Consider the following 26783-nt stretch of genomic DNA (forward strand, 5'->3'; position numbering starts at 1 on the left):
CGCCCCAAGCACGCACTTGGCGCGCTTTGGTCTGGAGCCGGCCCTGTCTGTAATTTAGCCTTTGGGAGCAACAACTATTTTCTTGGCAGTGTGCATCTCTTGCCTTCTTTTCCTTTCAGAATGGAAAAAGATGTCTGGAAGTGGGAAGTTGCCACCTGGCCCTGTTGTTTTCCCATCACAGGAAATGTACTGCAACTGAATATGAAGAATTTGCCCCCATCAGTGATTAACTTTTATCCTCTCTGGACAAATACACAGGGAACAAAGGCTGGAGGGGCAAACACACATGATATACAAATAAAGGTTCAAGGGAGATCATTCCTAGTTTGATATTAGGTCTCTTTTGCTGGACAATGCCTAACCTAGTTTACCAATCAGAACTGTGAGGCTGTTGGCTTGCATGGTCTATTGCACCACACAATATATAAAGTGTGGAATCTGAAATACTAGTGAACTCCCTGCTAAAACCCAGAATAATTGCTACACTCTGTAATGGAGCCTCTGGGAGCAACAACTATTTTCCTGGCAGTGTGCATCTCTTGCCTTCTTTTCCTTTCAGCATGGAAAAAGATGTCTGAAAGTGGGAAGCTGCCACCTGGCCCTGTTGCTTTTCCCATCATCGGAAATGCACTGCAGCTGAATATGAAGAACTTGTTCCAATCAATGTGTGAGGTAAAAATATTTGTTTCTCATCTATTGTTCGGTTGTAGGTGGAGGTTAAGCGGAGCCTAGCTCAAGCAGAACTCTGTGAAATGTCTGGCGTTTACACAGTGCCAATCCCATGTCACTCAACTCTTCATATTTCAATCTTAATTTTTCCCCCACAAAAATAATCAGTCTTGAATGCTTGAAATAAACTGTTCATGTTAACCTATACCTTTTAATATAGGTGTCTAAGTCACAGGTAATCCAGAATATACCTGCCCAGCTTCATGGCAAGATGTACAGACAATCACATTGTGGAGGAGTGGTCTAGTGGGCTCTGTCGAGAAAGGGCAGTCAGATCTGGTTTTTATTCCTACCTCTGCAACAGACTCTGGTTCCGTCTACATTTGGAGCTTGTGATCTGATTCCCAGCTCACATGGACAGACTTATGCCATCAAGCTAGTGTGCTAAAAATAGTAATAGCTGCGGAAGCACGGCCTAACCACCCTAAGCATAAACGTACTTGTACCCCTTGGGTATGTATTTGGGGCAGCTAGCCATGCCACTCTCTGTGCTACCGGGGCTACGCTACGGTTCTTAGTGGGCTAGCTCAATGAGAGCTGGCATGAGTAGGTCTGCTCAAGTTGGGAATCAAACCCGTAGCCCCAAGTGCAGATGTAGCCCATGGGTGCATCCAAGTAAGTCACCTAAGCGCTCTCTGCCTCAATTTCCCCCTTTGTAAAATTGCTGTAATGATATTTGCCTGTTTCTCAAGCGGATGGTAAGGTGTCAGCTGTAGGTCAGCTTTGAAAAAATGGCTTTGTTCTGCTCCATGCTATTGTTTCACTATAATTATCATCTCAAATACCATCATCTCACATGCAAATGGCAATCCACAGCCTGGGATCTGACAGCCAAGTTGGTTTCTTTCCTTCTGGCTCACCATCGCAAATAATAACAGTTAAACAGGAGAAACTCTGCCCCCAGTTCCATCTGTTCACCCTCATTCTTATCAAATTCTACCATAAAGAGTTACAGATATGTAACCCCATTGTGGTTGATTTGCACAGATGTAATGGATTGGAAATTAGGCAGTTAGTCTATTGGTAATGTAAAAGGGGAAACAGACTCTCACTCCACTCTCTCTCTGGCTCTGCAGGGCTGACAGGAATAAGGAAAAACTGTCTTGTCATTATAAAGTCAGCAGATGTTACTATGAATAAATGGAGGCAGGAGTTCTGTGGTGTTAGAAGTATCATTTGTACACAGTCATTTTTCGGAATAGAACTGAATCGTCATTAGTTAAATAGTGCAAACTGCTAGAGCTCACAAATGAAAGGACCTGCATTAATTCCAACTGCTAGCAGGATGAGAAAATTAAATAACACAGATAGAATGATCCTTCTTTCACGCTCACTCTTTCCCGCTAGGAAAAACACAGCATTAACAGAACATCAAGATTAGAAAGTGAAGCATAATTCAGGCAGTTCCCAAGTCTGACTAGTATTATCTTAGCAACCTATGAGCTCTTTCATTAATTTGTAATTTGATCTGCCCACATTCTTATTCTTAATTAAGTGGATTTATTTTAAAACGTGCTGGTTTTGTGTGTTAACTTTGACAGCTCAGGGAAAAGTACGGCCCGATTTTCACAATATATTTGGGCTCAGAGCGAGTTGTGGTGCTGTATGGACAGGAGGCTGTGAAGGAAGCACTGATTGATCAAGGGGACGAGTTCAGTGACAGAGGACATATGCCAGTATTTGAAAGGTTGCCCAACAAAAAAGGTAAATTTCCAGTAACATCAGCATATAGAGCTGATATTTTCTGTATGTGGGGAACACAACTGAGATAACAAAAGGGGAAGTAGCTGGAGTTTCATTTAGAAGAGTAGCAAAGATTGGTTCCATTCCCTGTTACTCCACTAGCTCCCTGACATGAATGGTCGTAACATCTCACTACAGGTGAGTGAGAGGCAGTGACTAGGCCATTGCACAGTAGAAGGGCAAGAATACAGCCAGGAGACCAGAGCTGGAGAGGCCAATCCCCTTCTTCCCCTGCTCAGTGGTGTAACAAGGCCCCAGAGGGCCCTGGTCCAAGAATAGATTAGGAGGCCCCTTTTTCCAATCACAGGCCATAGCCCACAACTTTCCTCCCTCTCCGGCAACATCCCAGCCTACAACTCACCTCATCACCCCCCAAATCCCCTATTTCCACCCACACCTCTCACAACTCACTCCACTTGCCCTCAATCCCTCACCCTGAAGCTCACTGTTGCTCCCCACTCACCCTATAACACCTCAACAACTGGCCCTCCAGCCTTTCACCTACTTCACCTTCACCTCATCAGATTTCTTTTGATCCAATCCTCTAATTTGTCTAGGTTCCTCTGCATCTTATCCCTACCCTCCAGTGTATCTACCACTGTCATAAACAGATAGCTAAGGGTTAATGTCTCTTTCACCTGAAGCACCTGACCAGAGGACCAATCAGGAAACCGGATTTTTTCAACTTTGGGTGGAGGGAAGTTTGTGTCTGAGTCTTTTGTCTGTCTGCCTGCTTTCTCTGAGCTTTGGAAAAGCAGTTTCTACTTTCTAGTCTTCTGTTTCTAAGTGTAAGGACAAAGAGATCAGATAGTAAGTTATATGGTTTCTTTTCTTTGGTATTTGCATGAATATAAGTGCTGAAGTGCTTTGATTTGTATTCTTTTTGAATAAGGCTGTTTATTCAATATTCTTTTAAGCAATTGACCCTGTATTGTATCATCTTAATACAGAGAGACCATTTGTATGTATTTTTCTTTCTTTTTTTTATATAAAGCTTTCTTTTTAGACCTGTTGGAGTTTTTCTTTACTTCAGGGAAATTGAGTCTGTACTCACCAGGGAATTGGTGGGAGGAAGAAATCAGGGGAGATCTGTGTGTTGGATTTGCTAGCCTGATTTTGCATTCCCTCTGGGGGAATAGGAAAGTACTTTTTGTTTCCAGGATTGGGAACAGAGAGGGGGAGTCACTCTGTTTGAATTCACAGGGCTTGTGTCTGTGTATCTCTCCAGGAGCACCTGGAGGGGGGAAGGGAAAAAGGATTATTTCCCTCTGTTTTGAGACTCAAGGGATTTGGGTCTTGGGGTCCCCAGGGAAGGTTTTTCAGGGGGACCAGAATGCCCCAAAACACTCTAATTTTTTGGGTGGTGGCAGCAGGTACCAGGTCCAAGCTGGTAACTAAGCTTGGAGGTTTTCATGCTAACCCCCATATTTTGGATGCTAAGGTCTAAATCTGGGACTAAGGTTATGACATGGTGTAGCAGTGGTGGGATATAGACAGAATCCAGAAGCCAGTAAGAATATTATATTTTTCTTTTCTCTGCTAAGGGCTTTTTAGCAGAGAGAAACAGTTGGTTTTAAAAGGGAACCAGAGAGAATTTTTTTTTCTGCTCTCTCTGGCAGTTTGTGGCTTGCATGTTAAGCGAGAAGCCATTAAGAGACTGTTAAGGGTCTTTTGTCACACAATAGCACTCCCATTGAGAGTCATTACCAGCACTATATAAATGCAAATAAAGTGGTTTTTCAGGTTTACTTAACATTGAAAATTAGCTAAAGGCACTGTTGCTAGGCAGACTTCAGGAGGCAACAGAGAACCTGCAGTTCAGAAGATAAACACCGGAGGGCAACCCAACACAAGAAAACAGGAATCATGACTTCTAAGGCAAAAATTGAGGCCGAAGAGCAATTCAAAGAAGCTGAACACAGGCGACAACTGGAAATAAAACAAACAGAGATGGAAATAAGAGAGAGAGAAAGAGAGGCAGCACACAAAAGAAAACTAGAAGAAGAAGAGGTGGCCTACCAAAGGAAACAAGCAGAAGAAGAGGCGGCCCACCGCCGAGACATGGAAAAACACCAAAAAGAAATGGAAAAACACCAAAAAGAAATGGAAAAACAACAAAAAGAGAATGAAGAGAAGGAAAAACAGAGAAAACATGAACTGGACTTGGCAAAAGCTGGGCTGCATGTGCCAGCCAACCCTAACAACCCGGCGCCAATTATTGCTCCACAGCACAGGAAATTTCCCACCTACAAGGCAGGTGATGACACCGAGGCCTTCTTGGAAAATTTTGAAAGAGCCTGTCTTGGGTACAACATCCCCGAAGACCAGTACATGGTAGAATTGAGGTCACAGCTCAGTGGACCTTTAGCAGAGGTGGCAGCTGAAATGCCTAAGCAGCAAATGAATGACTATAAACTTTTTCAGACCAAGGCCAGATACAGAATGGGGATAACCCCAGATCATGCCCGTCGGCGCTTCAGAACCCAAAAGTGGAAACCAGAGGTGTCATTTCCCAAACACGCCTACTACATTGCAAAAAACTATGAGGCCTGGATAACAGGAAACAACGTTCAAACCTTGGAAGAATTGAACCTCCTCATACAAATGGAGCAGTTCTTGGATGGTGTTCCTGAAGACATCACACGGTACATACAAGATGGAAATCCCAAAGATATCGCTGAGGCGGGGGAGATTGGAGCCAAATGGATGGAACTGGCAGAAAGCAAGAAAGCTACTGTCAAGGGGAACGATTACTCCAGGGGGCACACAGACCATAAACCCTACAACCGAGGACAGCCAAAGACCCCACATACCACCCAAGTAAAGCCACAGACACCCTACCCTTCCACCTCACCAGTCTCCAGTAACTCACCTCGGCCCAGTGACCCATCAGATGGAAGATGCTTTAAGTGTAATGAACTGGGACATATCAAGGCCAACTGTCCCAAGAACACCATGCGAGTGCAATTCATTACACCACCATCACACCAAAGATCCCCAGGCCCGGATGCCTCTCAAATACCCTTGGAGCGAAGGGAAAATTTGAGAGTGGGCAGAAAGAAGGTTACTGCGTGGAGAGACACGGGGGCACAAGTGTCAGCTATCCACCAATCCTTCGTTGACCCCAAATTCATCAACCCAAAGGCCAAAGTTACAATTTACCCCTTCATGTCACAAGCTGTAGACTTGCCTACAGCTCAACTGCCTGTCCAGTACAAAGGCTGGTCAGGAATGTGGACTTTTGCAGTCTATGACAATTATCCTATCCCCATGCTACTGGGGGAAGACTTGGCCAACCAGGTGAGGCGGGCCAAGAGAGTGGGAATGGTTACACGTAGCCAAACCAGGCAAGCTTCCAGACCCATTCCTGTTCCTGAGCCGTCCACAGAGGCCCCGTCTGTGTTACCAGAGACCCAGACAGAGGTAGTGGACCCGGATTCCATGCCAACCACTGAAACAGCCACCGCACCTCCAGTCCCAGGCCCGGAACTGGAACAGCAACCAGCACCAGCAAGTGCAACCCCATCTTCAAACTCAACGCCAGAGGGCGCCAGCAAGCCAAAACTGGCAGAAGCAACAGACAGCCATACCCAAAAGGCTCAGTCAGAGCCTGAAATACCCACAGGTGCACCAGCGGAGAGCGGTTCACCAGCAACGGAAACAAACCCATCACCTACATTGCTTCCAGAGGGACCAAGCCCAAGTCCACAGTCTGAGGAAGAACTGGCGACCCCAGCCTCAAGGGAACAGTTCCAGACTGAGCAGGAAGCGGATGACAGCCTTCAGAAAGCTTGGGCGGCGGCACGGAGCACCCCACCGCCTCTCAGCTCTTCTAATCGATCCCGGTTTGTTATAGACAAAGGACTTTTATACAAGGAAATTCTTTCTGGTGGACACCGGAAAAAATGGCAGCCGCAAAAACAGTTGGTGGTTCCAACTAAGTACCGGGGGGAGCTCTTAAGCTTAGCCCATGATCATCCCAGTGGCCATGCTGGGGTAAACAGAACCAAAGACCGGTTGGGGAAGTCCTTCCACTGCGAGGGGATGGGCAAGGACGTTGCCAAGAATGTCCGGTCTTGTGAGGTATGCCAAAGAGTGGGAAAGCCTCAAGACCAGGTCAAGGCCCCTCTCCAGCCACTCCCCATAATTGAGGTCCCATTTCAGCAAGTAGCTGTGGATATTCTGGGTCCTTTCCCAAAAAAGACACCCAGAGGAAAGCAGTACGTACTGACTTTAGTGAACTTTGCTACCCGGTGGCCGGAAGCAGTAGCTCTAGGCAACACCAGGGCTAACACTGTGTGCCTGGCCTTAACAGACATCTTTGCCAGGGTAGGTTGGCCCTCCGACATCCTTACAGATTCAGGGTCTAATTTCCTGGCAGGGACCATGGAAAAACTGTGGGAAACTCATGGGGTGAATCACTTGGTTGCCACCCCGTACCACCATCAAACCAATGGCCTGGTGGAAAGGTTCAATGAAACTTTGGGGGCCATGATACGAAAATTCATCAACGAATTCTCCAATAATTGGGACCTAGTGTTGCAGCAGTTGCTGTTTGCCTACAGGGCTGTACCACATCCCAGTTTAGGATTTTCACCATTTGAACTTGTGTATGGTCACGAGGTTAAGGGGCCATTACAGTTGGTAAAGCAGCAATGGGAGGGGTTTACGCCTTCTCCAGGAACTAACATTCTGGACTTTGTAAGCAACCTACAAAGCACCCTCCGACACTCTTTAGCCCTTGCTAGAGAGAACCTAAGGGATGCTCAAAAAGAGCAAAAGGCCTGGTATGACAGACATGCCAGAGAACGTTCCTTCAAGGTAGGAGACCAGGTTATGGTCTTAAAGGCGCAACAGGCCCATAAGATGGAAGCATCATGGGAAGGGCCATTCACGGTCCAAGAGCGCCTGGGAGCTGTAAACTACCTCATAGCATTTCCCAATTCCTCACTAAAGCCTAAAGTGTACCATGTTAATTCTCTCAAGCCTTTCTATTCCAGAGACTTACAGGTTTGTCAGTTTACAGTCCAGGGAGAGGATGCTGAGTGGCCTGACGGTGTCTACTACGACGGGAAAAAAGACGGTGGCGTGGAAGAGGTGAACCTCTCAACCACCCTGGAACGTCTGCAGCGGCAACAAATCAAGGAGCTTTGCACTAGCTTCGCCCCATTGTTCTCAGCCACCCCAGGACGGACTGAACTGGCATACCACTCCATTGATACAGGTAATGCTCACCCAATCAGAACCCCACCCTACCGGGTGTCTCCTCATGCCCAAGCTGCTATAGAATGGGAGATCCAGAACATGCTACAGAAGGGTATAATCCGCTCATCTACCAGTGCATGGGCATCTCCAGTGGTTCTGGTACCCAAACCAGATGGGGAAATACGCTTTTGCGTGGACTACCGTAAGCTAAATGCTGTCACTCGTCCGGACAACTATCCAATGCCACGTACCGATGAGCTATTGGAGAAGTTGGGACGTGCCCAGTTCATCTCTACAATAGACTTAACCAAGGGGTACTGGCAAGTACCGCTAGATGAACCTGCCAAGGAGAGGTCAGCATTCGTCACCCATGCGGGGGTGTATGAATTCAATGTCCTTCCTTTCGGCCTTCGAAATGCACCCGCCACCTTCCAGAGGCTGGTAGATGGTCTACTAGCTGGACTGGGAGAATTTGCAGTTGCCTACCTCGATGATGTGGCCATTTTTTCAGACTCCTGGCCCGAACACCTACTACACCTGGAAAAGGTCTTTGAGCGCATCAGGTAGGCCGGACTAACTGTTAAGGCCAAAAAGTGTCAAATAGGCCAAAACAGAGTGACTTACCTGGGGCACCAGGTGGGTCGAGGAACCATAAACCCCCTACAGGCCAAGGTGGATGCTATCCAAAAGTGGCCTGTCCCAAGGTCAAAGAAACAGGTCCAATCCTTCTTAGGCTTGGCCGGATACTACAGGCGATTTGTACCACACTACAGCCAAATCGCTGCCCCACTGACCGACCTGACCAAAAAAACCCAGCCAAATGCAGTTAAGTGGACTGATGAGTGTCAAAAGGCCTTTACCCAACTTAAGGCAACGCTCATGTCTGACCCTGTACTCAGGGCCCCGGACTTTGACAAGCCATTCCTAGTAACCACGGATGCATCTGAGCGTGGTATAGGAGCAGTGCTCATGCAGGAAGCAACAGATCACAACTTCCATCCTGTCGTGTTTCTCAGCAAGAAACTGTCTGAGAGGGAAAGTCACTGGTCAGTTAATAAAAAGGAATGCTATGCCATTGTGTACGCCCTGGAAAAGCTACGCCCATATGTTTGGGGACGGCGGTTCCAACTACAAACTGACCATGCTGCACTAAAGTGGCTTCATACTGCCAAGGGGAACAACAAGAAACTTCTTCGTTGGAGTTTAGCTCTCCAAGATTTTGATTTTAAAATTCAGCACATCACAGGAGCTTCTAACAAAGTAGCTGATGCACTCTCCCGTGAGAGTTTCCCGGAATTCAGTAGTTAAAAAGTGTTCTTAAAATGTAGAAGTCTGTTAGTTATATACTTAGGGGTATATGTAAAGGTGCATGTGTTGTATTAATCTGTTTATTTTCAAGTTCTAGAAGGAAATCGCCGCCAGTGAGCTTCCCCACTGTCTGCAATTTGGGGGGCGTGTCATAAACAGATAGCTAAGGGTTAATGTCTCTTTCACCTGAAGCACCTGACCAGAGGACCAATCAGGAAACCGGATTTTTTCAACTTTGGGTGGAGGGAAGTTTGTGTCTGAGTCTTTTGTCTGTCTGCCTGCTTTCTCTGAGCTTTGGAAAAGCAGTTTCTACTTTCTAGTCTTCTGTTTCTAAGTGTAAGGACAAAGAGATCAGATAGTAAGTTATATGGTTTCTTTTCTTTGGTATTTGCATGAATATAAGTGCTGAAGTGCTTTGATTTGTATTCTTTTTGAATAAGGCTGTTTATTCAATATTCTTTTAAGCAATTGACCCTGTATTGTATCATCTTAATACAGAGAGACCATTTGTATGTATTTTTCTTTCTTTTTTTTATATAAAGCTTTCTTTTTAGACCTGTTGGAGTTTTTCTTTACTTCAGGGAAATTGAGTCTGTACTCACCAGGGAATTGGTGGGAGGAAGAAATCAGGGGAGATCTGTGTGTTGGATTTGCTAGCCTGATTTTGCATTCCCTCTGGGGGAATAGGAAAGTACTTTTTGTTTCCAGGATTGGGAACAGAGAGGGGGAGTCACTCTGTTTGAATTCACAGGGCTTGTGTCTGTGTATCTCTCCAGGAGCACCTGGAGGGGGGAAGGGAAAAAGGATTATTTCCCTCTGTTTTGAGACTCAAGGGATTTGGGTCTTGGGGTCCCCAGGGAAGGTTTTTCAGGGGGACCAGAGTGCCCCAAATCACTCTAATTTTTTGGGTGGTGGCAGCAGGTACCAGGTCCAAGCTGGTAACTAAGCTTGGAGGTTTTCATGCTAACCCCCATATTTTGGACGCTAAGGTCCAAATCTGGGACTAAGGTTATGACAACCACTCCTCCCAGTTTAGTGTTATCTGCAAACTTGCTGAGGGTGCCATCCTCCAGATTATACAGCTGGGAACCCTGATGTGCACAGTTGCAACACTCACACAATAGGAACTCTTCTATATTTACAAATATTGTTTATTAATATATTTAGCCCTGTCACAAACACCCCAGCTCAGTAAGGTAGATATAGATACTACAGAATGTACATCTGCACATCCATATACTCACACCATCCCTTGTAGAATAACCTGAAATGTTAGCTATCATCTTCCTCCTCACCATCACCTCCCTCATCATCACCGGTGACCATCATTCTGGCACCTCCCAACGGCTACATCTCACTCTCTCTCCTACTGCCCCTAGGCTGGGATGCCACCTTTATAATATGTTACGCTGATGCCGCTATGTTTGATGCATTTTCATTAGGGGATTTCTTCCCTTTTCCTTATTTGTATTTCCTCATCTTACTAATGTTGGGGTGACTTTTTCGTATAGCTTGGTACATCAATGATCTCAACTTATTATCATATATGTCCATTCATTACCATGGCCTCTTGTGGTTAGGTATCATATTTGTTGTTTTTGTCCTAACTGGTTATTTTGGTTCTTTCCAAGTTCTAAGTTGTGGTGTACCTCTTAAGTTTAAAAGACTCTGGGCTTAGGAAAGCCCCTTTGCCAACCTGCTTTAATGCATTCTCTATGTTAAAGCCATACATGGACCTTATGCTTTGGCTCACCACCATCTATCTAGGTGAAAGATCCCAAACATATTTATGATAACTTTGCCTTAGCTCAACATACAGGATGTGGCCTGCAGGTCCCTTGTGTACAGCCAAAATATACGCTAATATAAACCTATTATAATAAAACAAATAATCAAACCCATAAGAAAATGAGAAATGTATAAGAAAAGATATATAGGCAAGCAAGCAGGCTGGCCTTAGATGTATCTCATATATCTGTTATGTATGCAGGTTAATTGCCAGGACACTTCTGTGGTTGAATTATTTACCTGAGGTCAGAACTTCCCTTTAAACTCTATTTTCAACTCCCCAAATACTTCGGGTTTTCTGTTGGGCCGTTTATCTGTGCAAAGTTTACAGGCCTCAAACCTTATGTTAACTTGCTGAAGCTAATGTCATACAGGATATAGGCCTGTAGGTTTTTTGCATTACTTGCATTCTCAGGAATGTCAGGTTCTGTTCCAGTCTCTAAGGGGCATGATCTCTAGTAGTTACAGACCCTTCTGCTTGTTCTTCCCAAGCTTGACCACTTTTGCCCTGTCCCTTCCAGTCTATATCCCTGTCCCCAGTCCTTTCTCATCCCATCCCTGGCGCCTCTTCCCAGTCCCGTTCTCCTTGCCTTCCTTACTCAGATTTCTCAGCCCAGCCCCAGTCTCCTTGCCCAGATAATCCTATTTCTCCCCTCTGGGCTCCCTGTCCAAGGCCCAGTCTCCCCCCTGCCCTGATTCTAACTCTGCCTCTTTCTCCCTACCCCCAGAGCCCATCTCCTTGCCCAGTCAGTCCCAATGTTCCCCTCTGGCTTCTCATCATTCCCATCCATCCAGGCTCCTTCTCCTAGTCTCCCCCTTCGCTGACTCTTTTCCCAGTTTCTTTGCCAAGCCAGTCCCAGTTCTCCGCCTGCACCCTGCCTCCTTCTCAGATAAGTTGCCCAACTCCCCTTTTCCCCCTCACACTGATTCATGGTCCCAGTCTCCTTGCACAGCACCTGCTCATCCCCCAGTTCCTCATCTGATCTGAGTGAGTTCTCCTTCCATCCCTGCCAACTGGGTCCCAATCCCTCCTGTTTCCCTAGCCATTTCCCAGTCCCAGTCACTCCTCCCAGCTCTCTGTCCCAGTCTCCTGGCACAATCAGACCCAGGCTCCTCTCCCTTCGCTCGCTCTTAGTTACAGTCTCCTTGACTCCACCCCCCGAGCTGCAATTAGAGGGACAGTCTGGCTTTCCCCTCTAGTCCTGGAATAGAGCATGCTCAGTTGCTTTGTGAACATGGCGCATGCATAGAATGGTCAACACAAGGAGCTGAGAAGACAAAATGTTATGTTATTTTAGCCACTAAACCAGACTGAAAGTCTTGACAGGCCGGATCTGGCCTGCGGGTCCTAATTTGAACTCCCCTGCACTAAACTCTAAGGTCTCTACTGAGTATTTCCAAACCTTAATGTTCTTTTAACATGGTTTTTGGTGTGCAATTCTCTCGGCTTTTAAAATAGCAAATTGAAAAACCAGAATTTCCTTCATATGGCATCATATTGACACCTGCATGAGTCACCAGCAGGGCTGGAACCTTTAGATCCACTGCAAAGACCTCTGCCACTTGAGTTAATGGAGTAACTGATAACAGCAGTAGATTGTCATATTTATATGCGGCCCAGCACTAGGAGCTGAGTGGTGCTGGTGTATGTGCAGTGATGACAGTATCTTTGGAGACTTTAGCCACTAAATTCTAAGTCTCCACTGACAATGTGTGAAATGTGATTTTTCAAGGGCTTATAGCTTAGTGACATTTGGGTAGATTTTCATGGGAATAGCAAAGTCACACATTGACACACGGGCCAGCCCCTAGCCAAATTTCAAATCCCAGCTCTGACAAATGGGAGTGCTAGAGTTTCTCAAAGAAAAGTTCCCAGCATTTTTTATCATGGGCAGAAAACATATTTTTCCCTCACCTTGTTTGTGGAAATGGCTGAACACTTTGGCTGAAATATTCAAAAAACTTTCAGCTTGAGGTACAAAGATAGAAATTTTTTAGCCCAAATGGTTACAATTTGGCAAACTAATGTGTTTCTCAGTTTACTTCTAATCTGTAGTTTGTGCCAGTACATATACTTTGCGCTAGTTACTGTGACTGGAAGAATTCTCATTGCTGTGATGGGCCAAGCTCTGTTGGAGAACAAACTACAGGTATTGGACATGTTAATTGTGGCAGGGTGCTGGTTAAGAAACTCTGAGCCAGGCCTCTGTCACATCCACTCTAATCAAGAAAGGGGAATTGGAACGGGCTCAGTAAGCCCAGGCCTGGCTGGCCTCATTAGCTAAGGGCTACATAAAGGCTGGCAGGAAGGAAGCCAAAGGGAGAAGGAAAGGGTAGGAGCCAGAGAATAGAGAGAGGGAGAACTCATCGCTGCTGGCTGCAAGACTGAAGCTGTTTGTAGCTACAAGGTGGTGGGAAAGTAAACTGTAAATAAAGAGCACCCGTGATTACACCAATGCAGAGGTCTCTGGCTGGTTTGTGGGCACAGCAGGAGCAGAAGCTAGAGGGGCCCAGCTGCACCTCATTACAGTAATGAATTATTTTTCTTCCTCATAATTGCTCTGAAACTGCGATGAGTTTAATGTGTAGGATATTGTGGTAAATAAACATATCAAACAGATTAAGTACAGAGTGATGACCGTGTAACAGTCTCCCAAGCAGAACACAGATATAAATAAAATTTGAGAACAGGATTATACGACAGGGTTGACTGCTATAGCAGGGGACTGGACTCAGTCCCTCCCAATCTTATGTTCCTATGAAACTTTGAATAAACAACATGTGGGTGGGTTTGAAAGTCTGGCCCCTCCCTCCTTTCGTTCCCATTCTCTTCCCTTTTTCAGGTACTGCTATGGGCAGTGGGGAGCCTTGGAAGCAGCTACGCCGATTTACCCTCACCACCTTGAGGGATTTTGGGATGGGGAAGAAGAGCACTGAAGAGCGAATCCTGGAGGAAGCCCATTTCCTGGTGGAAAGGCTCAAAAACACTCACGGTGAGGATCAACTTTGTCTGTTGGAAATTAGAACTGAAGAGTCAAAGTCTTTCTGTTTTTCATGCTATTGAATATTGAGCAGTGGCTCAGACACTCATATTGGTTCAAACATCTTCTAACTAAAGCTTTTAGCTGCACATAAAATTAACTGTGTTAATGTAATATAAAAGTAGGTGGGCAAAGGTCTAAAAATGACCTTTTCTGGCTGTTGTTCCCTACCCACTGATATATGGCCAGTGAGCAAATGGAAAAGGTTTGTCTAGAGTTGGCAGAAGCTAAGACAGTGAACCAGGTAAGAGTGGATCCATTTATCTTCAGTCTGCTGCATTAATGAGACACTCAAGCTTAGAGTTGCTTATTCTCATTTTCATCTCTGCTACACATCTGGTACAAATTTGGCACCTACATTCCATAATGATGGGCTCCCACAGGAATGATTGGAAACCACCGTGTAAATGGACAATGCTTTATAAGTGACCCACTAATTATTATTATTTATATTGCAGTAGTGAGTACAGATCCCAAGATTGGAGCTTTATTGTGTGTGTGCTATAGTAACAGATAGGAAGGACTGTTCTGTGCTGCAAGCAGCATACATCTGAAATAGACATGAAAAATAAAAAGTGGAGGAAGGAAGTGTGATGGATCTGCTAAGCAGGGGACTATACGGATGCCATTCTGGCAGACATGCAGGAAACATCTTGCCTGGTGTATTTTGATGGCATCATCACTGGGAGGTCATTTGAGAAGCATCAGCAGAACTTGGGAGCTGCGCTGGAGAGGCTACTCCAAGCCAACTTAAAGGTGAATTCAGCAAAATGCAATTTTTGTGTGTGACAAAGTAAATTACCTGGGGCATATTATCTCAAGGGATGTTGATGGTGAAGCTGTCCAATCCTCATCAGTGCCGAGTCCTGTCACTAAGGAGCAGCGTTTCATAGGTCTGATTTCATACTACTGGAGAGTCATTATTTGTTTTGCCACAACTGCACAGCCACTATTCAAGCTGGCAGAGATGAGGTGGATGTTTGAGTGGATTAGCCCTGCCAAGAAGCCTTTCTGGAACTAAAGTGGAGGCTCATGTCTGTAACAATACAGGCCTACTGAGATCCCCAGCTACCATCCATTCTAGATACAGATGCCAGTGAAGCTGGTATTGGTGCTGTTTTGACTCAGCCATATGGAGACAAGGAAAGAGTAGTTGCATATGTCAGCAGGATGCTGAACAAAGCAGAGCAGACCTATTCCGTGGCTAATGCAGAGTTGCTGGCAGTGGTGACCTTCACAAAATGTTTGCCACTTCCTGCTGTGGAAAGGATTCCTGTGAAGAACAGATCATGGTTCCCTCAGGGGGCTTCATAATTTCCATGATGCCCAAGGACAATTGTGCTGGTGTTTGAGACAGTTGGCTCAGTTCCAGTACCAGACAAGACACCGTCCAGGGTAACAGTACATGGATGCTGATGCTCTGTCCAGGAGACTGAGCCTGGAGGGCAGTTGAGAGGCGGGTGCCACCCTGAGATAAGAACAAAAGCTAAAAGCAGGCTCACACCCAACAAACCAACCAACCAACCAACCAAAGGGGGCCGCCTGCAAGAGGAGGGTGCTGCTCCGAAAAAAGATTGTGATCACAGGCATATTGGCCAGAGAAAATGGGGCACTCGTGAGAGGCAGGTGCTGACCCCATTATAGGGACATTTGGGGATGGAGAAGCTTAGCCAAAGGGTTTGAAGTTGATGCTACTGGCCTGGATGGTGCAGGTCACTTAGGGACCATGGACGTCTTCTTATAACTATGGGGACATAAGACAGATCATCCTACACCTAGAGTCTCCCTGGTTACCACTCAGACAAGCCACCCTCTGCAAATGGTAGCTATGGTTATTCTGGGAGAGTCAGTCAGTACACCCTTGTGAGAGCAGGCTACTTCTCTGAGTAGGTAGAGGCTCATCAACTGCCTGATCGAGAAGCACAAATGGTTGCTAACCTCACTCCTTGCATACCAACCAATGGTGAAAATTTTGAATCATGCTTATTCTAAGGGGTATGTGACCTCCTTGAGATAAATAAGACCTGTACAACACCTTACTACCCATGGTCAGACAGGCTGTTGGTGTCAGGAATCAGGGGCTGCAGCAGAGTCGGTCTCTGGGAAACCTAACAAGGGCAGCTGGCCTGTGATAGGCTGCCTGATTAGCTACACCACCTGCCTGGTGGGAAGAGACAGCAGACCAGCTCTTAAGCCCAGCTGCAGCAACAGTTTGGCGGCTGCTCAAAGCATTTGCCCATGGTTGTGATAGCTCCTGCTCCTGCCTTGCCTCATTCCAAGTAACCTGGTTCTGACCTTTGGCTCCAATTCTTGACTTTTGACTTTGGCTCGGCACCTGGCCTCTGGGTCTGACCCTGGTCTCCTACTCTCCTAATCCTGGCTACCAACTCCTGCTCTGAGCAGTAGGCATGACCAGCCACACCCAGATTTCTGCCAGGTGGAGCGTCTGAACTGTACATTTGCAGTTATGTTGTAGATGCCAATCAATAGAAGTGGGAAAGTTTTCTTCCCTAGGTCATGATGGCCTACAGGACTAATGTGCAGTCGTCCCTGGGGTACACATCATATAATGTGATGTTTGGGCATGTGACCACCCTCTAGCAGAATTGCTGGATGGGGTAACCAGGACAGATGAGTATACTAGTCCTACAGAGTACCTAGCACTTGATAGGCATCCTCAGCACTGCTGCCCAAGCAGTAAAGCCTCACCAGGGCCACCTAGAGACAGAAGGAGTCCTGAGATTTAAGGGGGAGTGCCCAGATATACCAGGAAGGTGAACTGGTTTGGGTTCACAGAAGGGAAAGGAGTTTGAGTGCTAAGTTGCAGCAAAAGTACAGGTGTTCATACAGGGTGGTCAGCCAGGCGTCAGAGGTGTTTTGTGCACAATCCACTGTCCTCAATGGAAACAATTTTGTCCTCCATTACAACAGGCTAAAACCTACTTGGGTCCTTACCCAGCTGAAGGTATGATCAACTTCCCACAGCAGGGCCAATATAATAATTGAGAGCCACAGGCAGCTAAGAGGTTGACTCCCAGAGCAGTGGAGAGGACCAGACCAGGGTGAACATTAGCCTGTGTCTCATTGAGTAGTGGCAAACCATCATATGGCATAGCCAGGTGTGGTCTTATCAGAAGGAACCGAAATGAATGACAAAAAGAACCACCAACAGTGGGAGGTGAACCTATAACAGAGATGGTAGAACCAGTACCGGGGAAGGAATTCTGTAGTCTGGGCTGAGGCGAGCCAATGAGTGAGCAAAACACAAATGACCCAGTGATATAGGAGGACCTGAGGCCACAGGAAGAGCACAGAGCCCTCTGCTGGCACCAAGACTACCACATGGACTAGCACTATGTGTGAGGATGCATCCTTCTTAGAGATGGGTCTGCTAAGCAGGGAACTACAAATCCCATTGACCACCTCCCAACTGCACTTGACACTTCCCTTTCCCCTGGTCAGGTAGGGGGAAAGATCCTGAACCAGGATGTGGCCAGGCTATGTTGGAAAGCAGCAGCCACATGGCAAGAAAGGAGCTGTGGAGAGGTTGTATGCAGAGAGGAACCCCCAGCAACTATGGACAGAATTCCATACGGAACAAGCTGCCAGACATTACAGCTGGGGGCAGGTCACTGGTAGGATTGCCAGGCGTCCAGTTTTCAACCGGAATTCCCAGTGGAAAAGGGACCCTGGCAGCTGGTGCTGACTGGGCCATTAAAAGTAGGAGATGGCACTAGGGGCGAGGGCAGTGCACAGAGCCTCCCAAGCCACCCATGCACCTAGGGGCCACAAGGACCTGGTGGCCTCTTCCTGGGAGCCACAGTAAGTGCTACCGGGACCCCGCATCCCGAACCCCCTCCCACATTCCTGCCCCAGCCCTGATCCCCATCCTGCAGCTCGAACTTCTCATCCGTAGCCCCACCCCAGAGCCCGCACCCCCAACCAGAGCCCTCATGCCCCTCCCACACCCCAACCCCCTGCCCCAACCCAGTGAAAATGAGTAAGAGTGGGGAAGAGTGAGCGACGGGGGTGTGTGGGGGAGTGGAGCCAGCAGGGGTGGGGCCTCGGGGCAGGGGTGTTCATTTTTCTGTATGATTAGCAAGTTGGCTACCCTAGTCAATGAGAGAACAGCAGCAGTTTGGCAGGGAACCAGTGCAGAGGGGCCCAAGGAGAGACACTAACGGAGCCTAGCCTGGAAATCTGAAAGCTCCTATTTGCTTGCACAGAGACTGCGCTAGAGAGGGTGCACCAGGCATGAGCCCTGAAGGACTCTGACTCTCGCCTGTACTGCCCCAGGGCCAAACAGCAAGCACTAGGCCTCACTGGGATTTGTAACAGTTTAAGCCTCTGTGAATCTAGTGTATCTGAACCCTTTGCTGCCAGCCCTGATCCAATTCCCTTTCCCTGAGCCGTGTGTCTGAGTGGCTATTGAGCCCCACTAGAGCTAGCGCCTACAAGACTTAAAGTGCTTGCCTCCGAACCATAGTATGCCTGGGGCACTATTAGTACCTTGGGGCTTTGGTGTACTCCAGCTCCAAGGAGCCCAAATAATTACAGGATTGTTTCCCCTATTTAAGAAATAGAAAGCTGAGACACAGAGATGAAGTGACTTGCTTGAGGTCACATCTGGGACGTCTGCAGCGGAGCTGGGAATTGTTCCCAGATTTCCTGAGACCCAGGCCTTAGCCTCAAACCATCCTGCCTCTTGCAATATTTAATGCAACAATAAGGGCTAAACTGAAGTTGGCTCTTCCCATCTGGTGAATTGTAAGTGGAAGAGGACAATGCACTGAGACCCTTCCCCACCATTGTTACTACATTAGTGCTGCTGCTGCTGCTGCTGCTGCTTGTGCACCCTGAGCCAAGGGGCAGCTATTGCTGTTTGGAATGAGTCAAAGAGAATCGATGGGTGAGGGACACGAGCAGGGGTCTGGTGCATGACGAAAATGCTGCTTCTGGATGTTCCCATGAGCACTGTGCTCTCAGATCAGAGGGGTGAACTCTTGCCAATAATTCCCAGGAATGTTGTGCTGCTCCCTCTGACGCTGCAGCCCCAGGTTAGCTCTCAGTCACCAGCCCCATGTGTTCCTTGTGCTTATGGGGAAGGGAGAACCTGAAATGGAAGCTAAGATGTCACTGGTGAACCAGTGGGAAATTCAGCCTCTCCAGCTGCGTTAGCTGAGCTGTGGGACCTGCTTAGCGCACTCTGAAGGTGGAAAGCAGACCTATCCCCCCTGCTGTTGTGCTGGGAGCCTTTATTCCTTCCCTAGCACAACAACTGTGTATTTACACTGTGTGGCCCAGGCTGGCAGTGCCAAGGGGAGATTGCTGTGCTCTAGGATTTAGTGATGATGCTACAACAACACAAGCAGTGGCTCAGGCAGAGCCCTCTGAGCAGGATCCTGTTGTGAAAGGGTTGGGATCTTTTCTGTGAAATGGGATCCAAGTCAGACAGGCGGGTGTCAGTCAAAGAGGCACTGATGGCCCTTGGTCAGACCAGAGTGTGCCAGGCAGAGAGCAGCAGAGCAGACAGAGTTAAACTGATTGCCAAGAAAAAAAAGTGGCAAGTGTTTAATTTAGCATGTGAGAGCTAAGAGGGAGGGATTGAGGCAGCCCTAACCCACCCTCCTCAGAGAATATTGCTGACGGCCCTACCTTGAGTCTTTCCCTGTGGTTGGAGGTCCACAACATCTCCATGCTGCCAGTGACTCTGATGCGGAGGGTGAAGACACTAAATTAAAACTGACTCTTTAGTTTTGTTTTGCTCCAGGGCGGCCCTTTGACCCCACCCTCTTCCTCAACCATGCCACCTCCAATGTCATCTGCTCGATTGTCTTTGGGGACCGGTTTGACTATGAAGATGAGAAGTTTGTGACTTTAATAAATCTCATAGATGAAATTAACAAGCTCCAGCGCTCTCCTTGGACAGCGGTATGTTCAGGGGTTAATTCTATTTTTCTCCTTTCTATTGGGGGAGGGAACAGAAATTTCTTTCTTTAACTATTAATTTTCCATAAACAAGTGTTATTTCAGATTCCCATAATGGTCTCCTTCTGGCTAGGCTGCAGCTGCTACCAAACCCAGCCTCAAACTTGTTTCTAAGTATTGTTTAAATTCCCACACAAAACACGTCATTAGCTTAGAATTAAATTTGCTTAAAGATATTCACTATCAACATTATTGGTAAAAATCAAGGAAGTTGCCAGTTAAAATGTTAATGTCCACACCAATCACATGTCACATGCCTTATCACATAAGCAACATGACGGTGAATGTTATCACATTTCTCAGCTCCAAAATAAACTCTTTTTCAATCCAGCTCACAGCCACTTACCTCCATGCTCCCTTCCTGAAAACCTCACTAAATGTACCAAATGAAGGGCCAAACTGTCTGCTGGCATAACTTATTCGAAATCAGTGGAGTTACATTGGCAAAAAATGAGAGTCTTTTAAATTCAACCTCAGCACGACTAAAGTAAATTTCCCTTTGAAAATCTATAATGTGCTGCCACTTGCTAAGAAAATCTGTGTTCAGAGAGTGATTTTTCAAAAACATGATGTATCTATTGAAGATGGTTTTATTTTGAAAATAATGGAGAGCCTTTTAGCTAATGTAACTGAATGTCCCTTAAGTATTTGTGTGGGATATATATATGCATTGGGGATTGGGAGTTGGTAAAGTTTTCAAAGTTCTTCAGAATCCATTTAGAAAATAAGATGTCACAGAAGAGTCTGTGCTGCAGTAGTTTAGTCATTTGAGTAAATACTATGAAGGAAGCTTTTCTGCCCAGGAAAACCAAGATGTGTTTTTCTTTTAATCTTTACAGCTGTACAATTTTTTCCCGACTCTCATGCATTATATCCCTGGGCCTCACCAGAGAATCTTTAAATATTTTGAGGATTTGAGAAAGTTTGTTCTGGAGAGAGTGGAGATGCACAGAGAGTCCCTGGAGCCCAGCTGCCCTCGAGACTTCACCGATGCTTTCCTCATCAAAGTAAAACAAGTAGGTGCTAGCCGCAGCCCTTCCCCTTTACTGGGGAGTGGGTTATACATATTAGTGCTATTTATTTGTCAAGGAACAAGAGAGTACGTGGCTTTTCAGAAGCCCCTAAAGGGAGACAAGGAAATTGTAATGTAAAGGGGGAAGCCCTATTCACCTCACTCATGTAAAAGCACATTAGTGAACAGAAATGTCCCAAAGCACTGCAATAATACTGCTGTAATCTACAATACTATGGCCCATTTCTGTAGGATTTGTATAACGATACCAGGTGGGACACATTTTGGGTAGAAAATGAGACTTTTTTGGCTTGTGATAATAGATCGAAGGCTTTTACAATCAATTATCAACCATCTGTACCAAACCTTTTTACAGGAGCAACATAACAGCCAGTCGGAATTTACCACTGAGAGCTTGTTAAACAGAACATTAGGCTTATTCTTTGCTGGAACAGGGACAACCAGTGTCACCCTGAAACATGGACTCAAGCTTCTTATGAAATACCCAGAAATCGAAGGTAACAGTGACACACACACACAAAATGTTAAGTCTTTGGGAGATGTGAGGAGAGCCTGGCTCTATAGATCAGTAAATGTAGGCAGAGCCTCCTTTGTTAAACCATCAGATCACATCTGGCCTGGGTTGGCAGTGACCTGCATGATCTGCATGACTGCCATGCGGTGGATGTTCTTTGGTTCATGTGAAGTGAGTTGAAGATTGTTGGGGGACTTTCTTACTCCAGTTCCCTGCAGGCAGAAATTCTCATCCAAAAAGCACCAGTATAGTGGGCATTACTTGTCCCCATATTGGCCATCTGAGGAGAGGATCCAAAGGCTGAATGGGGCTGTTGTGATTGAATTCCTCTCCCAAACCCAGATCAGTGTTCAGGTTCTCTGATAAGGGAAGTACATGTGTATGTCTACACTACAATTAAACATCCATGGCTGGCCCGGGTCAACTGGGTCTGGCTCACAGAACTTGGGCTACAGGACTGTTTAACTGCTGTGCAGATGTTTTGGCTTGGGCTGGAGCCCAGGTTCTGGGACTCTCCCTCTTCCTGGGGTCCCTGAGCCTTGGCTCCAGCCTGAGCCCTAACCTCTAAACAGCCCTGTAGCCTGAGTCCTGCGAGCCTGAGTCAGCTGACATGGCCAGCCGTGGGTGTTTAATTGCAGTGTTTGTAAAAGAGAAGCCTGCCCTGCCCAGGGCTGGTGCTTCCATTTAGGCGACCTAGGCTGTCGCCTAGGGCACCAGGATTTGGGGGGGCGGCATTTTGCTGCCCTTGGCGGCAATTCGGCAGAGGGGGGTCCTTCCGTTCTCCAGGTCTTCGGTGGCAATTTTGCGGCGGGTCCTTCACTTGCTCCAGGACCCACCACCAAAGTGCCCCATAGACTGGGAGAACGGAAGGACCCCCCCACCGCAGAATTGCCACCAACGACCGGGAGCGCAGGACCCCCACCTAGGGCGCCAAACACCCTGGCCCAGCTCCTGGCCCTGCCACTGACCAGGGTGTGTCTGTTCTGTGGGTAACAGATACTTTCACATTGCAGGGCTGTCAAACGGGCCCCTTCCCCCTGAATGAAGGCAAAGTTGTTTTGCCTTTGGATTTAATGGGCTTGTAGAGGACAGGATCATGTAAGGGATTAAATCAAAGCTCTGTTAGTGCTAAAAAAATTCTGTATCCAGTGCTAATTCCAACTTCATATTAACAGGGCTGTCCCTAGCTATTTTGGTGCCCTATGCAGCCCCTCGGGGGGAGTGGGGAGCTGTGTGGGGCCCTGCCACAGGCCTCTGCGGGAGGGAGTGGGTTGGCCCCAGGCCTCCATGGGGGACGGGAGAGAGGGGGGCTGGCCACTTCCTGCAGGAAGTAGAGTGACCTGATCCCAGCCTGCTCTGCTCCCCTGGTTCCCAGGCTTGGATGTGGGGGAACTGCCCCTCAGAACTCGCCGGTGGCACAGCTGGGAGCCAGAGGAGCAGAGCAGGTTGGGGCCAGGTCACTCCACTCACCGGTGAGTGCAGGCCCCAACCATTTTTGGAGTCCTCGGGGAGTGCGGACGGGGCTGGGGCAGGAAGAGGTGGGGCGGAGCAGAGGCAGGGGCCCTGGAGAAGAGCCAGAGCAGGGGATGGAGCAGCACGCAGCTGTGCAGGGCACCAGGAAATTTGGTGCCCCAAATTTTCTGGTGCCCTACACACCGCCATAATTTGTGTATGGTTAAGGACAGCCCTGCACATTAGCAAATGGCCTTGCTGGGGGAGATGCTTTGGGACTCTCTTGCTTAGTAGATATTTAGATGCACTGGTGATAATTTTACATTGTGCTCTAGTTAGTAACAGAACCAGGTATAAACAATATCACTGCCCTGTAATTACATTCTTGGCCCTTTGTCATAGATACCTAGTACAGTAGTTTCTGTAACAGAAAATTTTACCTGTTTTGTTATATTCCCAATGTCCATCTGCTGAGACTTGTGTTTTGAGGGCAGAGCAACAGACTGTTGGGCAAATCCATGGGAATCCTGTTCTTTAGTCTTGGTGTTAAATCTCATTAATTTGATGACAGAGAAGGTTCATGTAGAGATTGACCGTGTGATCGGCCGAAGCCGAAGCCCCTGCATGGCATATCGAAGCCAGATGCCCTACACAGATGCCGTTGTACATGAGATCCAGAGATTCATCTCTCTTGCCCCTCTTGGTGTCCCACGTGCTGTGACTAAAGACACTCGTTTCAGACAATACATTATCCCCAAGGTCAGTTCTCGGTGAAAGAGCCAGTTCTGCGTTCGCGATAGAAATAGTTTGGCCAGTTTTTATGTGGTGGGAATTTTAAATAATTGCCAGGAATGTACCAATTATATTGAAACTTTCTAAGCCTCTGTTTGCAGTTGAACAGACTTTCATAGTCTGCAGGTTAGGGTTTCCATCCAAAAGAAGGTTTGAGAGCCTAGTTGCGTAGCAGTAAGATATGGAATAGCGAATAACTTCAGCAGTGATGTGCAGCTAAGATTTTGGTATCACATCAATGCGTGCAAGCATTTCCCTCTTTTTGGGGGCCAGAGGGGAGTGTTTCTGGGGAAACTTCTTGATACTGTTCGGTCAAATCAAAAGAAAATCATGCATGAAAATGAGTAATGAATGAATAGGTTTTAAAAGGATCAGAGCTCCCCGCACATTTGCCCATTTCTGGAATTGAATGCAAATCAGTACAGATAAATACACACCACAAAACAAACCATGTTTCAAGGCTGAGGTTTCTGTAAAATTGAGTCGGGTTCTTACTGTTAGTCGGATGATGCCAGTTACTGAGCTCAGTTCAGCCAGTAAGCCAAAAAAAATCAGAAAAAAATATTCGTTTAGCTTCTGAAAATATTTGCAATTTTTCAGCAAGTTGGAAAAATCTGGTCTACTTCAGAAGTCTTGGTGTGGGTTTTATCCCCCTTCTTTAATGCTTTAGTCCAGTGGACAGGGCACTTTCCTGGGATGTGGCAGACCTAGATTTGTACCTCCACTCTGGAGCCAGGACTTGAACTCAGATTTCTCCAGTGAGTAGCCTAAGGACCAGGCTATAGACTATGCTGGGGTGAGTCCTCAATCTCTCTTGCAGAAGCTATTCTGTTTCGTATCAATACTTAAATATTCAGTGAAGCAGGGACTCAAGCGCAGTTCTTCCCCTCCCAGCTGAGTGCCCTAATCACCAGCATTTAGGTTATTCTGTTCTCAAGTCCTCCTGGTCAAGCTGTTCCACTTTGTATTTTCATTAGGCCAAAAATCTGGGATTTAAGAAATGTGGATTAAATTCTTCCCTCTGCTTGATTCAGAGGAGGGATTTGAATCCACATCTCCTGCCTCCCAGGTGAGTGCCTTTCTCATTCTCGCTGGCTCAGTGGATATTTAAATATTAATAAAAAGTGGAACAGCTTCATAAGGACAGATTGAAAGGAGCCTATCCTGGAATATCTGAGAGCTTGGAGGTTAGAATCCTCATTTTGGATGGGGGGAAGATCTGAGTTCAAATTGTTGCTCCAAATTGGGGATTCAAACTTGCATCTCTCACATCCCAGGTACCTTAGCCTCTGGCCTAAAAGTTATAGGAAGACACACACCCCTCCTCCGATGTGTTTTCTGCACTTTTTCCCAGACAAAACTGATTGGGTCAAATTTGCAGATAGTTTCGGATCAGCTGAAACTGCATTTCTGCTGGATAAACTGTATTTGTCTGATAAAATTTACCCAGTTTTAATCTCCACCAAACTCTGAACCTGTTGAGCTGTTAAAATGCACCAGAACTCACCACACTCAGGGACGGGGTTGCTGACTGTGAGTTGGACTGTAAAATTGCATGGGGCTCTTAGTTTAATTATGAATTATAGGGAAACTGTTGGTGTGATGAATACAGTATCTTGACCAGGAAACCTCAGCTGCTTCGGAGCATCAGCTCAGAGGTGCAAGTGAAACTTCTGGATCTTAGCCAAACTCTCCCCAAACTATGTTGAATTCAGGATAATGATCAGATAGGAACAACCTCTCTGAAGAGGATTTCCCTGTGGATGGGATTTCAGTGGGATTAGCTCTTCTCATGGAATTTTAATATTGCTGCTTCTGGCTGAAAACATGAAGTTCAGGAACTGCAAGGGAATGAAGAAAAATCAAGATGGGACCCACTGTCCAGCTCTGAATTTTGAAGGTTTCTCTGCTTTGGGTAGTATCCACTTTAACTCTGTTTATATGTTTACTAATTTAGGGCACCACTATATTCCCTGTGCTGCAGTCAGTCCTATATGACAGCAAGGAATTTCCAAACCCAGAGCAATTTAACCCAGGGCATTTCTTGGATGAAAATGGTGCCTTCAAGAAGAGTGACTTCTTCATGCCGTTTTCTATAGGTAAAGTTATCCATGTTTATTTCAGATCTCAGATCTTCTAGCTTTGCCTCAATGATTCTTCTGGCTCACACTGTCTGCAGAGGGTTTTCAGGTGGTCCATGAAGCAGAGTCTCTCACGCTAGTAAAACATCGATCAGTCTTTAAATTGTGTTACTTCCCACCAGTTGTCTGAAGTGACTTTTCGGATGCACTCGACATACTCCTCTCTTTGCTCTTCTTGGCAACTTCATGCTTTTCTGGTGTCTGTCTGGTGTAAATGAATCCATGATCAATTATTCCTTCATCCACCTATTCATGATCCTGCCTGCACCTCCTTACTTGTTACCCAATAACCACCACATTACTCTCCCTTTAACACTTATTAGCTAACTTGGGAAGCGCATAAGCTATTCCTCAAATCCCACATCTTCCCAACCCTCTCCCCAAACTGGATTTAAAAAGACTGCTTTATATATGGAACTCAAACCTTAAAACAATCTTTGAATGGCTTCTTAAGCTCAAAATGCTTTCCTACCATCCTGAACTCGGAGTGATTTCCATTATCCTCCATCCATAGAAACAGCATGTAAAGTGCAGCAAAGAAAGATCTCCAATATCTCTTCAATATTCCTTTTTCATTGCAGGGAAACGGAGTTGCTTGGGAGAGGCTCTGGCTCGGATGGAGCTATTTTTGCTACTGACAACGATTTTGCAGAACTTTACCTTGAAATCTCCCATTGACCCCAAAGATATTGATATAACTCCAATGAGTTTCACCTCAAATATCCCAGTGTCCTACCAGCTCATTGTTATTCCTCGGTAAATACCTTGAAAAGTCACCTCCATTTCCTGAGGTGATTAATTTGATGGTCTGTAATCTTGAACTCCTTAATACAGTGACAGAAATTAACTAATTGCCGTGAAATGCACAGACAAATTAGTCAACTTTTTAAGTAAATAGGATTTAACAAAATTAAGTGTTATACCATAAAATAACTATATGGCAGGTACAATAATCCTGCAGTGTTCTCAAATGGGCTCAGGTGTGAATTTATTCTCAACATATGCTGGGTATGTTTTCAGTTCATTTGTGGTGTAGTTGACAAACGTGA

At 46.3% G+C, this 26783-nt stretch overlaps 2 protein-coding genes across 2 annotated transcripts in view; one reads left to right on the forward strand and one right to left on the reverse strand.

Annotated features, from left to right (window-relative positions):
- The window catches only part of LOC127053883 (uncharacterized), a 412316-nt gene that overhangs the window by 185892 nt on the left and 199641 nt on the right, over nt 1-26783 (reverse strand). The window lies entirely within an intron of this gene.
- LOC127054194 (cytochrome P450 2H2-like) lies at nt 493-26549 on the forward strand. The gene is made up of 9 exons (XM_050960205.1): nt 493-672; nt 2271-2433; nt 13617-13766; nt 19585-19745; nt 20642-20818; nt 21191-21332; nt 23373-23560; nt 25551-25692; nt 26316-26549. Exons 1-9 carry the CDS (start codon nt 493-495, stop codon nt 26492-26494), a joined length of 1482 nt encoding a protein of 493 aa, XP_050816162.1. The 3' UTR covers nt 26495-26549.

This window comes from Gopherus flavomarginatus, chromosome 6 (assembly GCF_025201925.1).
Source record: "Gopherus flavomarginatus isolate rGopFla2 chromosome 6, rGopFla2.mat.asm, whole genome shotgun sequence".
Taxonomy (NCBI): domain Eukaryota; kingdom Metazoa; phylum Chordata; order Testudines; family Testudinidae; genus Gopherus; species Gopherus flavomarginatus.

Coding starts and splice junctions, on each gene's coding strand:
- LOC127054194 (XM_050960205.1), top strand. CDS start 493: ATGGAGCCTCTGGGAGCAACAACTATTTTCCTGGCAGTGTGCATCTCT. Junction 2,434..13,616: donor AAGGTTGCCCAACAAAAAAG/GTAAATTTCCAG, acceptor TCCCTTTTTCAG/GTACTGCTATGGGCAGTGGG. Junction 21,333..23,372: donor GAAATACCCAGAAATCGAAG/GTAACAGTGACA, acceptor ATTTGATGACAG/AGAAGGTTCATGTAGAGATT.